The 12,491-nt window shown below is 39.0% G+C and overlaps 1 protein-coding gene across 3 annotated transcripts in view; it reads left to right on the forward strand.

Annotated features, from left to right (window-relative positions):
* The window catches only part of LOC126356171 (teneurin-a), a 2,471,974-nt gene that overhangs the window by 2,306,203 nt on the left and 153,280 nt on the right, over window positions 1-12,491 (forward strand). For all 3 annotated transcript variants that reach the window (XM_050006926.1, XM_050006927.1, XM_050006928.1), the window contains 2 exons: window positions 503-712; window positions 6,153-6,338. In XM_050006926.1, the coding sequence (XP_049862883.1) occupies window positions 503-712; window positions 6,153-6,338 (396 nt within the window). The remainder of the gene's footprint in view (window positions 1-502; window positions 713-6,152; window positions 6,339-12,491) is intronic.

Here is a 12,491-nt window from a genome sequence, read left to right on the forward strand (position 1 = left end):
TACTTAAAATAGTGGTCCTGATGCTAAGTTGTAGCATATGGTAATCATAGACATTCTATCATTGAATGTTTATGGTCTTCTGTACTGATCTCCATGACTGTGAAATGACATTGTGGGTGACATTCAGCTTCCGACTGCCTTGTGCTGACTATCAATAGTGCCTAATCTCCCAGTTATCTGATCATACGTGGCCATCAGTAGTTCCACTGTGCCATCCTGGTCCCCAAGTCACAGGTACGGTGTGCCAAATGCACAGAGGGCAAATTTTAACCCACTGCAGTCAAGAACCCTGCCACCTAATGTCTTGAAGACACATTGAGTGATCTTGTACTGGAACGGCATGTAAGACAACATTTCTGTATTGGTGCACTAGAGTTCAGTCCACCCACTTCAGCACAATGCAGTATTTTGAAGTTCAGAATAATGTTTGGAGAACATGTTACACTTAGTCTCATAACTATATTAAAATCCCAGTTTACAATTATTACCTTCATTTTTTCAGTGGATTGCCCAGATCCCACATGCTCGGGTCATGGTTCATGTGTTGGTGGAAAATGTTACTGCAAAGCTGGTTGGCAAGGCATCAACTGCTCTTCAGTAGATCAGCAAGTATACCAGTGCTTGCCAGGATGCTCTGATCATGGTTCTTATGACCTTGAGACTGCTGTATGTGTCTGTGATAATTATTGGACTGGTGCTGACTGCTCACAAGGTGAAGTATTTTCTGTATATTTTGGTAATTTTACTCTTGAATTGTCAACAATTTTTGAAGAAAACTTTAGTTAACTGTAGCAATACGCAGTTGGTGCTATACTTGTTATTTTTATTGAAGCCACTAAAAAAGAGGATGATTAATATTTTCTTTAATCCCAGCTTGCATGAACCTTATATGAGCCATGAATAATACATGTGATGTGTCTTTAGATTTCTTTTTGAATAATAAATCTTGGAACTTTTTATACAAGGTATCCCACCTAAACTTTTCACCGCCAATATCTGTGGAACCACAATAAACACTGACAAGTGCCTTTCAAGGGTATGAATGTACAGCAGGGGCCCACGAAAGTAAATAGTATGAGACATTCTAAACTGTGTGCAAATATTTGTTTCAATACGAACTTCTGTTTTTCTTCTTTTTTAATATACTCCCCATATTATTCCACACACAATCAGTAACACGAGAAATCACTATAATAATGGCACTGGTTGCATCGCAATAAGTCAGTTACATCCCGAGAATTGGAATGCAAAGTTGAAGCATGAAATGAATGAAACATGCTGATATTACACTTGTTGCAATGCTAGCGTGACCCACATGTTGCTCTTAATTGCGATGTGATTGGCACACTACAATGCGACAAATGCTGTACTTAGCCATTGCTATGTACATTGTTAGTGCATGGCCTGGGATACATACAGATGTCCAGTCACCCACAATGAAAACAAGGACATGGTTTACTTGTACATGCTTTATTGAACTTTTAGACTTGACTACAATGGACATAACGGTAACAAAATATTAATAACCACCATCCAGAGTAAAATAAATTAATGGCTGTCAAAGGGTCGCATAGAGGGATACATGTTATTTGTATGTAGTTGCACATCAGTTACACTGTGGTACAAGGGTTGACTGAAAAGTAATGCCTCACCTTCATAACTCTTCGACAGTGGGCAGCACTGGTATGTGGAAGGTACGGGCTTGTTCCACACAGCTCCAGTTGGCAGGAATCCTTAGCATTGAACAGTTTTGTTGATACAGTGTAAAGTATGGAACCCTGCACAGACTATCAATTAATGCGTTTTAAGCAACGTGCAGTCATTGAATTCTTGACAGCAGAAGGTGCGTCGTTGGGCGAGTAAGTTTAAAGAAGTTGAGGCGGGAACATTTGACCTGCATGACAAACAGCCGAAAAGCTACAATGTATGTTTGTTGAGATCACCGTTTACTCTGTGCGTGCTCTATCACAGATCCACTCACACCTATAAATGTTTGTGGTGTTATTGCAGCACTTGCAGTGGCAATATGGGCTTTCATGTTGGCCATTCTTGTTGGGACCTGCTAATACACCACATCTTTACCATGTCCCCAAAGAAAAAAGTCCATGGGTGTGATGCCTGGCAACTGTAATGGAAATCCTTGAATTGCACTGCTTCGTCCAATGCATTGATGTGGGAATTGTTGGTTTAGCACCTATCGTGCCACCATGACGTTATGTGCAGGGCATCCATCATGTTGATACCACATTATTTGACACAAATGAAGGGGTAGGTATTCCATCAATACAGGTAAGGTACTTCTCAGGGACCTCTCGTACTGTCACCTGTTAAGGGTGACATCAATGAAAGTGTCAGTCATGTGGTGTCCTACAACACCAAATCATACATGGACACTCCACTGACACTAATGTTTAACCCAGCGAATCCAGAGTGGGTTTTCTGGTGACCAGTAGTGCACATTGTGTAAGCTGACATTCCCATGGTTTGTAAATGTGGTTTCATCAGTAAGCAGTACCATACGCGTAAAGTCATGGCTTTGCCACAGAACCCACTGACAGTATTCCACGCAATCATGAATGTTGTTTCCATGGAGGCTATGATGTTGTGCCACGTGATATGGGTGATATATATGCCTGTGCGAAATACACACGATGCTTGTTCGAGGGATTCTCATCTGTCTCTCCATTTCATGAATACTGGCATGAGGGTTTATTGCAGCAGCCACCAGAACATCTACACCTGCTTTTCTGATTTCTCTTATTATTGACTGCATATAGAATAATATGAAGTGTACACTTAAAGAAAACATAAATTTGTGATGAAACCAATGTTTGCAAACAGTTTAGAATGTCTCACAGTATTTACTTTCGTGAGCCCCTGCCATACATTCAAACTTGTGAAAGCCATTTGCCAGTATTTGTTGTGGTTCCAGAGATGTTGGCGGTGAAAAGTTTAGGTAGGACAGCCTGTATAAATTCTCAGAACACGTTAAATATAGCTCATTGTGCAGAAACTTTGCTACTCTCTGCACATCTCCTATACTGTTCTGAACCTGGTACCCAAGACGTACGGTGAGAAATGGTAATATCTGAATATAATCATTACTGTTATCCTAATTACAAAGTTTCAGAAGGTAGATTTCAATTATCAGAGGAATATTTACTGAAGTCTGCCTTGCTGCTAATTTCAAACATACTAACAAAATGGGACTCGCATTGCCTTTTGTAATACACATTCAGGGAAAGAAACAGTTTTGCAGTGTTATGTGCATTTTTAATGAGTTGATCGCAGATGTAGAAATACATTTTAAATAAGGGAAAGGAAAATACTTACCTATGTAGCACTGGTGTGTAGTGCGCAGAGACGCTTAACAGAAAACAGTTAACACTAGCTTTCGAGCTCATGCAGGCTGAGTATACAATTTTGTGTGTGTGTGTGTGTGTGTGTGTGTGTGTGTGTGTGTTTTGTGCTGTGGGTTTCTGTGCACCATGCACCAATCCGCTGTAGATAAATAGTTGCCTTTTTCTTATTTTATGTAACTAACTGATCTCGCGCATAAGAAAGTATGCTGCATGTAATTCATGATTTTGGAGAACAGTGCAACTATGTTTCTAAAACACTTCATAATCACCACTGACTCTCAAAATTACATACTTTCTGTTTTTCAGTATTGCAGTTAATGCCATAAGGCCATTATCAAGTGGTACACCACAAAGGACTGTCCTTTACCAAATATTAAACTTTAAAAAAAATCTTCTGATGTTTAAATATGCCATCATCCTATCTGAGCCTTTTTACTGTGTTACCATGTATAACATAAATCCCAACAAACTTTAGTTCTTGTACAGTGTTTGCAAGAGAGCTAAGGCAGTTTCATGCCACTCTTGTTAAAAAAATTGTGATCTTTTGTTCAGGCACTGTTTTTGTTCTGCTGATTTTTGTTTATTTCAAACTAGTTTTCAGCTTATTAAGCCATCTTCAGGAAACCACTGACTAGCATCAGGAATGGACTCTAGTTCTTAGGTAACCAAACATTATAGGTAAACTTACGGTCATTTGGACAGAGTGTTGTCATGCGTGAAACTTGTTTCTTATTCTTTATACAGTGGACAATATTAAGCATAATAAATAATTAAACTACAGATTATTACATGTCAAATGGTTATAATGCTTTTTTGTGATCTTGGAAAAAAAAAGGTTCACTGAGTGCCTGGGTGGAATTTGTATGCCACTACCACAAATGGATATCCACTGAATGATGACACATGTCCTTTTCAGATGACTCACATTTTATGCTCCATCAGACACATGGCCAGTGGTGTGTATGGCATGAGGGAAGGGCATGGGTGAAAGCAAAGGGACCAGGCCAGAGGAGGGTGTTTTATGGTCTGGGGAATGTTTTTGTGACATTCCCTGGGTGACATTGTTATTTATGAAGTCACAATGGATCAACACAACTATGCTTCTATTCATAGGGACCATGTCCTCTCCTACATGCATTGGTTTTTCCTCAGTACGACATACTCTACCAGCAGAGCATGGTGGTGCAGCTCACAGTTTATGGTCACCTATCTCCCAAGATTTAAACCCAATTGAGAATCTGTGGAACCACCTCGATTGGGCTGTTTGCACCATGGATTCTCAGTCGAGAAACTTAGCACAGCTGCCATTGAATTGGAATCGGCATGGCTGTGCATTCCTCGCGGTACATTGCGGAACCTCATTGACACTCTTCATGCATGTCTTGTAGTGGTCCGAGGTGAAAAAGTTGGTTATTCAGAGTTTTGACAGTTGGCCGCATGGGGCAGTTTATATCTGAGAGCTGAGTTGTAATGCAATACATACTGTATTGAAAATGAAATTAAAAATTCAAAGTGAAATCTGGAAATTGGTTGCCATTAAATTAAATATAATGAGTAGCTGACAAGAATCAGCATGGACGGTGATTAGTGACAGAAGGTAAGAAACGGAGTCCAGTGGAAGAGGAACCTTTTAGCTACATGTGAGCAGGCAAGACTGTAGAAACACGATGAAATCACAGCTGAAAGACACTAGAGACCAAACAAAAAACTGAAGCTTGGAAAATCTAAAACCTGCAGTAGTAACTGCAACAAAGAACAAAATTAGTCACTCAGAAAAGAATTGGGAAAGCTATGGATAAATTGCAAATAATGAAAGTGGTAAATGTAAGCACTAACTGTATTATTGGAGGCACTGATTCATTGATATACACATAAACAATGTTAAGATATTTTATAACATTTCATGGAACAATGTATATGTTGGTAAAATGTTTAATTCTTACATCAAGATTCATATTGTTGCTACATTCTTGAAAATCATCCTTTCTCACAAACAGTGCCAACTAACAAAAACATGCACATAGCTTATTAGCCGGGCTGGCTAAATTCTACTAGCCCTGCAGATTGGCAAATTGCAATATTTTGCTAGGACAGCACAGTTGGCATTTTTGAAATAAGTCCTAAATAATGCAGAGGTCAATAACTGTGCATAAATGGAGAGCTTATGCAAAGCCCCCAACCAGGCAAAAGATAGATGATGAAGATGCAGTCAGCCTCCTTTTGTTTTCTGTTTCTTAAATCCCTACCACGATCTTTATATAAATTAATGTATGTTGGTAAGAAACAAACTAGCAGAAGCATGCAGTGGTATGGGAAGAGACAACACTCACCTTATGCATGATGTTATGACCAGGATATCGACACACAAACATTAGATTGTAGGAGGTAGTGGGAGAGGGACAGGCAATAGAGAAGGAAAGAAAGATGCAACAGGAAGAACAGAGATATATGGACACAGGCAGCATTTCCAGTACTAGTATGAGTCATGCCATGTGGCACATTGGGATTTATGGGAGTAAGGGGAGGCCATTGAAAGAATGATATTGATGATAGTAGAAGTGCAAGATACAAAATGTGGGAATGGGCCAAAGAAGATAGTAAAATGTGCACCTACTCTACTCAGTAGGTATGGAAATGCATGGTTCCCTCATTTAATACAGAGAGAGAAAAGAGCTGATGGAAAAGGAACCCTTTAGGCTTTAGTCAGTTTAATCCTTCATCCCATGTAAATGCTACATATATCAAATTCCAGTTATCACAATTATTAATATCATTTTGTACTTTTTGTAGCTCTTTGCAGTCTTGATTGCGGGCCACATGGTCGATGTGACAAAGGGAAATGTGAATGTGACCCTGGATGGACAGGTGATCGTTGTGATTTGTTGCCTTGTGATCCTCGCTGCTCAGAACACGGACAGTGTAAGAATGGAACCTGTGTATGCTCTCAGGGATGGAATGGTCGACATTGTACACTACGTAAGTTCTTCAATTAAGTTATATGAAAGCTGTATTTATGCAGTTTGTTTTCTTAATAAAAACTATACATATTTTAATTTTTCACTGAACTGTGCTGTTCTCATTTAGTTGTGTGTTGCATATTTTGTATTTATCTTATGATTTTGACCCTTCACTATAACTTGTTTCTTTATACTACTGTTAGGACAATTTAATGACTCATTTTTTGTGTGAATACATTTTTTTTTTTGGGGGGGGGGGTGTTAGTTTGTTTCCTTAAGGATTAAGAAATGTGTTGCATTAACATACGTGCAGAGTCTTAGTAATTAAAATTGAGTTTTGGACCAATCATAACAGTCTGTTTCAAGCTCATTAAAGGAACAGTGTGAAAAATTATGAGAGTTATTGTATCAACTGAATGAGTCAATTCATTTTCCATTGGGTTGATACCATCCTTACAGTGTGATTCTAGAAGGTCTGCATAATACCCATCTGTGACTATTGTAACCTCAAATTTAAAAAACCTTTATGAGTGACAAAGTTCTTTAGACGTGGGAATAGCTGGACGACAAAGTGTTCCATATCCAATAATTTGTTTTATTCCCATCAGTTTCCCATTAGCTGAGCGCTATTGTGGGCAGGTACATTAGGTGTAGTAGTAGTAGTAGTAGTAGCAGCTTTATTCATATGTAGATCGCTTTTTACAAGGATATAGGACATGTCGAAGTATTTACATGGTTAGACCAATTTAAAATAAGCTAATTCATATACACATGTATTTACAGACTTCTAGTTAGAAACAATCATTAGATTTACTCCTGGTATACTATACTTTTTTTACAAATAACTTATTAAATAATGTAATGCCATATTGTTCACTCATATCTCACTGTCAGTCACTGCACGCACTATACACACATTGTTTCATAACACTTCACTCAGTGTGTGTATATATATACAGGGTGTTACAAAAAAGTACGGCCAAACTTTCAGGAAACATTCCTTACACACAAATAAAGAAAAGATGTTATGTGGACATGTGTCCGGAAATGTTTAATTTCCATGTTAGAACTCATTTTAGTTTCTTCCACCTACACTCAATGAAGCACGTTATCATGATTTATATGGAATACTCTACTTGTGTTGCTAGAACATGTGCCTTTACAAGTACGACACAACATGTGGTTCATGCACGATGGAGCTTCTGCACATTTCAGTTGAAGTGTTCGTACGCTTCTCAACAACAGATTCAGTGACCGATGGATTGGTAGAGGTGGACCAATTCCATGGCCTCCACGCTCTCCTGACCTCAACCCTCTTGACTTTCATTTATGGGGGCATTTGAAAGCTCTTGTCTACGCAACCCCGGCACCAAATGTAGAGACTCTCCGTGCTCGTATTGTGGACGGCTGTGATACAATACGCCATTCTTCAGGGCTGCATCAGCGATTCCATGCGACGGAGGGTGGATGCATATATCCTCGCTAACGGAGGACATTTTGAACATTTCCTGTAACAAAGTGTTTGAAGTCACGCTGGTACTTTCTGTTGCTGTGTTTCCATTCCATGATTAATGTGATTTGAAATAATAAAATGAGCTCTAACATAGAAAGTAAGCATTTCCGGACATATGTCCACATAAAATATTTTCTTTCTTTGTGTGTGAGGAATGTTTCCTGAAAGTGTGGCCGTACCTTTTTGTAACAACAAAGATGATGTGGCTTAGCAAACAAAAACGCTGGCAGGTCGATAGACACACAAACATACACACAAAATTCAAGCTCTCGCAACAAACTGTTGCTTCATCAGGAAAGAGGGAAGGAGAGGAAAGATGAAAGGATGTGGGTTTTAAGGGAGAAGGTAAGGCGTCATTCCAATCCTGGGAGCGGAAAGCCTTACCTTAGGGGAAAAAAAGGACAGGTATACACTCACGCGCACACACACATGTCCATCCGCACATACACAGACAGTCTGTGTATGTGCGGATGGACATGTGTGTGTGTGCGAGTGTATACCTGTCCTTTTTTCCCCCTAAGGTAAGTCTTTCCGCTCCTAGGATTGGAATGACTCCTTACCCTCTCCCTTAAAACCCACTTCCTTTCATCTTTCCCTCTCCTTCCCTCTTTCCTGATGAAGCAACGGTTTGTTGCGAAAGCTTGAATTTGGTGTGTATGTTTGTGTCTGTTTGTGTGTCTATCGACCTGCCAGCGCTTTTGTTTGGTAAGTCATATCATCTTTGTTTTTAGATATATTTTTCCCACGTGGAATGTTTCCCTATTTATTTATTTCTCTCTATATATATTTAAGGGAAAGGGTAAGGAGTCATTCCAATCCCGGGAACGGAAAGACTTACCTTAAGGGGAAAAAAGGACACGTATACACTCGCGCGCGCACACACACACACATATCCATCCCCACATACACAGACACAAGCAGATATTTGTCAAATGTCTGCTTGTGTCTGTGTATGTGTGGATGGATATGTGTGTGTGTGTCAAATGTCTGCTTGTGTCTGTGTATGTGCGGATGGATATGTGTGTGTGTGTGCAAGTGTATACCTGTCCTTTTTTCCCCTTAAGGTAAGTCTTTCCGCTCCCGGGATTGGAATGGTTCCTTACCCTCTCCCTTAAAACCCACATCCTTTCGTCTTTTCTCTCCTTCTCTCTTTCCTGAAGAAGCAACCGTTGGTTGCGAAAGCTTGAATTTTGTGTGTATGTTTGTGTTTGTTTGTGTATCTATTGGCCTGCCAGCACTTTTGTTTGGTAAGTCACATCAACTGGGCCATTTACTGTACCACTACTTCCCATTTGCTATCCTGAAAAACTTTGTCAGCATCCTTCCATAATGAGGGAGATGTTGAGCTCCAAACGAGAAAGAGATGTTAGCATTATTTTGCTATGCGTAGCTTGGGGTTAAGTATTTCTAGAAAGGAAAAAAGCAGGAAAAAACATGAGGTGAAGGTGTTATGTGCAATGTTGGATGTTTTCTAATTATTATTCTTATTATTTATTTGTATAACATATTTTTGTCAAACCCCTACTCTGTTTTATCTAAGTAATCCTTCAATGTATAAAATGTATTGCATAACAGGTACTTTTTAGCTACCTTTTTAGATAAGTGTATTTTTGCAATTTCTTTAATCTCTTTTGGTAATTTATTGTACAGTTTTATTCCTTGATAAAAATGCTATTTTGAGTTTTATGTTTATTTTTCTTGGTAAATGTAAGTTGAGTCTGTCTCTTGTTGCATGGTCATGGACAGAGCTGTATGTGCAGTAATTGCCAATGTTATTTTTCTTGTGTACAACTGACTGATAAATGTATTCACATGGAGCAGTTAAAATCCCCAATGTTTTGTACAAATCTTTACAATGAGCTCGACTAGTATTTTTGGTTATTATTCTTATAGCTCTTTTCCTGGAGTTTGAAAATTATGTTCACATTTTGTGCATTTGTTCCCCAAAAAAGAATGCCATAACTAAGAATTGAGTGTACATATGAATAATATGTAATTAAAAGACACTGCATGTTACACACTGATGATATCATAACATGCTGGTAACATTCTGTTTGCAAGTACTTTTGTGTGTTCACTCCACTTCAGCTGAGACTCAATATTCATTCCTAGAAATTTTGCATTTGTTACACAGTCTATAAAGGTGCCATCTACATTTAATTTAACATTGTCATTTTTCCTCTTCAAACTGCAATTCATGGCATTAGTTTTCCTTATGTTCAATGTTGCTTTATTGTTTGTTGACCAATCATAAACTTTCTTTAGAGTTTCATTTGCTTCCTGAGCAAGGAGTTCTCTGGTTTTCTCAATGACTGTAGTGTTGCTGTCATCAGCGAAGATAATTTTTTCACCATCTTCATAGTGCTGTTCTTCTGTGGCTGCTGCTGGGGTGGTCACAGGAACAGGCACCCTGGGAATCTTTTGCTTGTTGGCGGCACTCCTCTGTGTAGGTGCAGGAGCAGTTGTTGGCGTTGGCTCCCCTATTGTTGAACATAGGCCTTTGGTGAATGCTGTACGCAGATGCCTAACAGCCTCCTCCTCCTCTGCAACCAGGGTGGCTGTGAAGGTAACCCTCTCTGCCCCCAAGACAGCTTTGAGAGCCACTGTGGGTCCCTCCCAGTGGCACAAGCTACAGCCTGGCCTTCCCTCTGGACAGTCATCCCCAAGGATGTCGAAGGGTGGGGATTTGATTCTGCGCTGTCACTCACCTGTGCCAGGCTGGTCTGTGCCTGTCATCAGCATCTTCTCCACAGTGCCAGCATGGCTGTGGCCACCTCATGACCTTTGGCATGGCTGTAACTTGAAAAAGTCAGGCAGCCATGTCATCTGGTGACACGCGGTCTGCGTTACTGATTGCAAGTCAGCAGAAGTCCTCTGCTGCTATTGCAGGCATGGCTGTTGTACTCCCCAGCACACTTGACGCACAGCACTGCGTTATGACAATATTTGGCTCTCTTCGACATAGTATGCGTAGCGCACAGCGGAAGTAATGCACACGCCTCACTGGTGCAGACCGAACACTGATCCGTGCATCAGTCATTTGGGACATTGCCTTTGTATATATACTAGCTTAGCGCATGTTGCTTAGCTCGCACAGCCTATATGGTCTACAGAGATTTTTTTGTTTTTATTTAATCGAATTTTTATGTTGTTCACAAATTGCAACACCTTCTAAGCTTTACACACTAATGCCATTGAAGCATGGTCTTTCCTGAATGTACTTCTGACCAAAAAAAGCGATTCTGGTAGTTAGAGTCCATAGTTTGATGAAGCATGCCTTTTGCATTCTTGTGGGGATATTTCCCTAACAACTTCCATTCCATAAAAAATATTTCCTTATATCTAACCGAGTACTAAAATACCAGTTTTCATAAATTTAGCTTTAAAATTTATTTAAAGTAACAAAATATTTTCTGAAAGATGTTCATCCCTTATTGCAATCTCTTAGGGTTTGAATTTCCAGAAACACTGAAACACTTTTTTTTTTTTAATTTCTAACTGAGGATACAAATACTGTCTGTCATAAATGTAGTCTTAAAAATCCTGTAGTAGTTCTTTAGTAATTATTTGTTTTCAAGGAAAACTTTCACCTACTCTTTTATCCCCATAGTGGCTGAATTTCCAAAAATGCTGACACACAAGTTTTTTTTTTTCTGACTGAGAAATCAAGTACCACTTTTGGTTGTTCTAGCTTCAAATTCCTGTAATAGTAACCTACTTTCAAAAAACCTTTCATCCCCTATTTCACCCCCTTATGAGTGGAATGGCTCCTTAAACAATGCCTACAGTATAAGATCCACACCCTCTCCGAACTTCAACTTTCTATCTTCAGAAGTTTGGACTGGGCAGGGATGACTGAGTGAATCACTCCGATCCTCTTTCATACCCTCAGTGGTTGGCTTTCTAAAAACAGTTTTCAATTCTAACCAATAAGTCACACCAGTTTTCAAAGATTTACCTTTAAAAATTCTTTCCCAAAGAAATATTTTCATAAAATGTTTCACCCCCTTAGGGGCTTAATTTCCAAAAACAGTGAACTTGTATTTTTTATTTCTAAATGAATTTTTGTAGATAAAATATTTTCAAAAAAAATCTCATCCATTCTTTAGGGTTTCAATTTCCACAATGCTGAAAAACACATTTTTTATTTGTAACCAGAAGTCAATCAAGAATGTTCATAGACATAGCTTTAAAAATACCTTAGTAGTTCTTTAATAATGATTTATTTAAAAAAAAAAAAAAAAACTTTCACCCATTGTTTCACCCTCAGAGGATCAAATTTCCAAATATTCTGAAACAGGTTTTGTTTAATTCTGACTGAGAGACCAAATACCAGTTTTCTTAGCTCTAGCTTCAAAACTGCCTTAATAGTGATGTTTTCAAAAAATCCCTTCATCCCCTATTTTACCCCATTAGGGTTGGAATTTCGAAAAATCCCATCTTAAATGACACCTTCATATAAGATTCACACCTCCTTCAAATTTCATGTTTCTGTCCTTAGTGATTTGGGCTGGGCAATGATGAGTCACTCAGCCAGTCAGTCAGTCAGTCTGTCTGTCTGTCAATTGCCTTTTGTATAGAGAGATGAGTTTTGAGCACCAGTAACAGACAGATGCCTTTGTTATTCACTTCTGATGTCATATAGCGGTTAAACACCTT

This window comes from Schistocerca gregaria, chromosome 3, assembly GCF_023897955.1.
Source record: "Schistocerca gregaria isolate iqSchGreg1 chromosome 3, iqSchGreg1.2, whole genome shotgun sequence".
In the NCBI taxonomy this organism is placed as follows: Eukaryota; Metazoa; Arthropoda; class Insecta; order Orthoptera; family Acrididae; genus Schistocerca; species Schistocerca gregaria.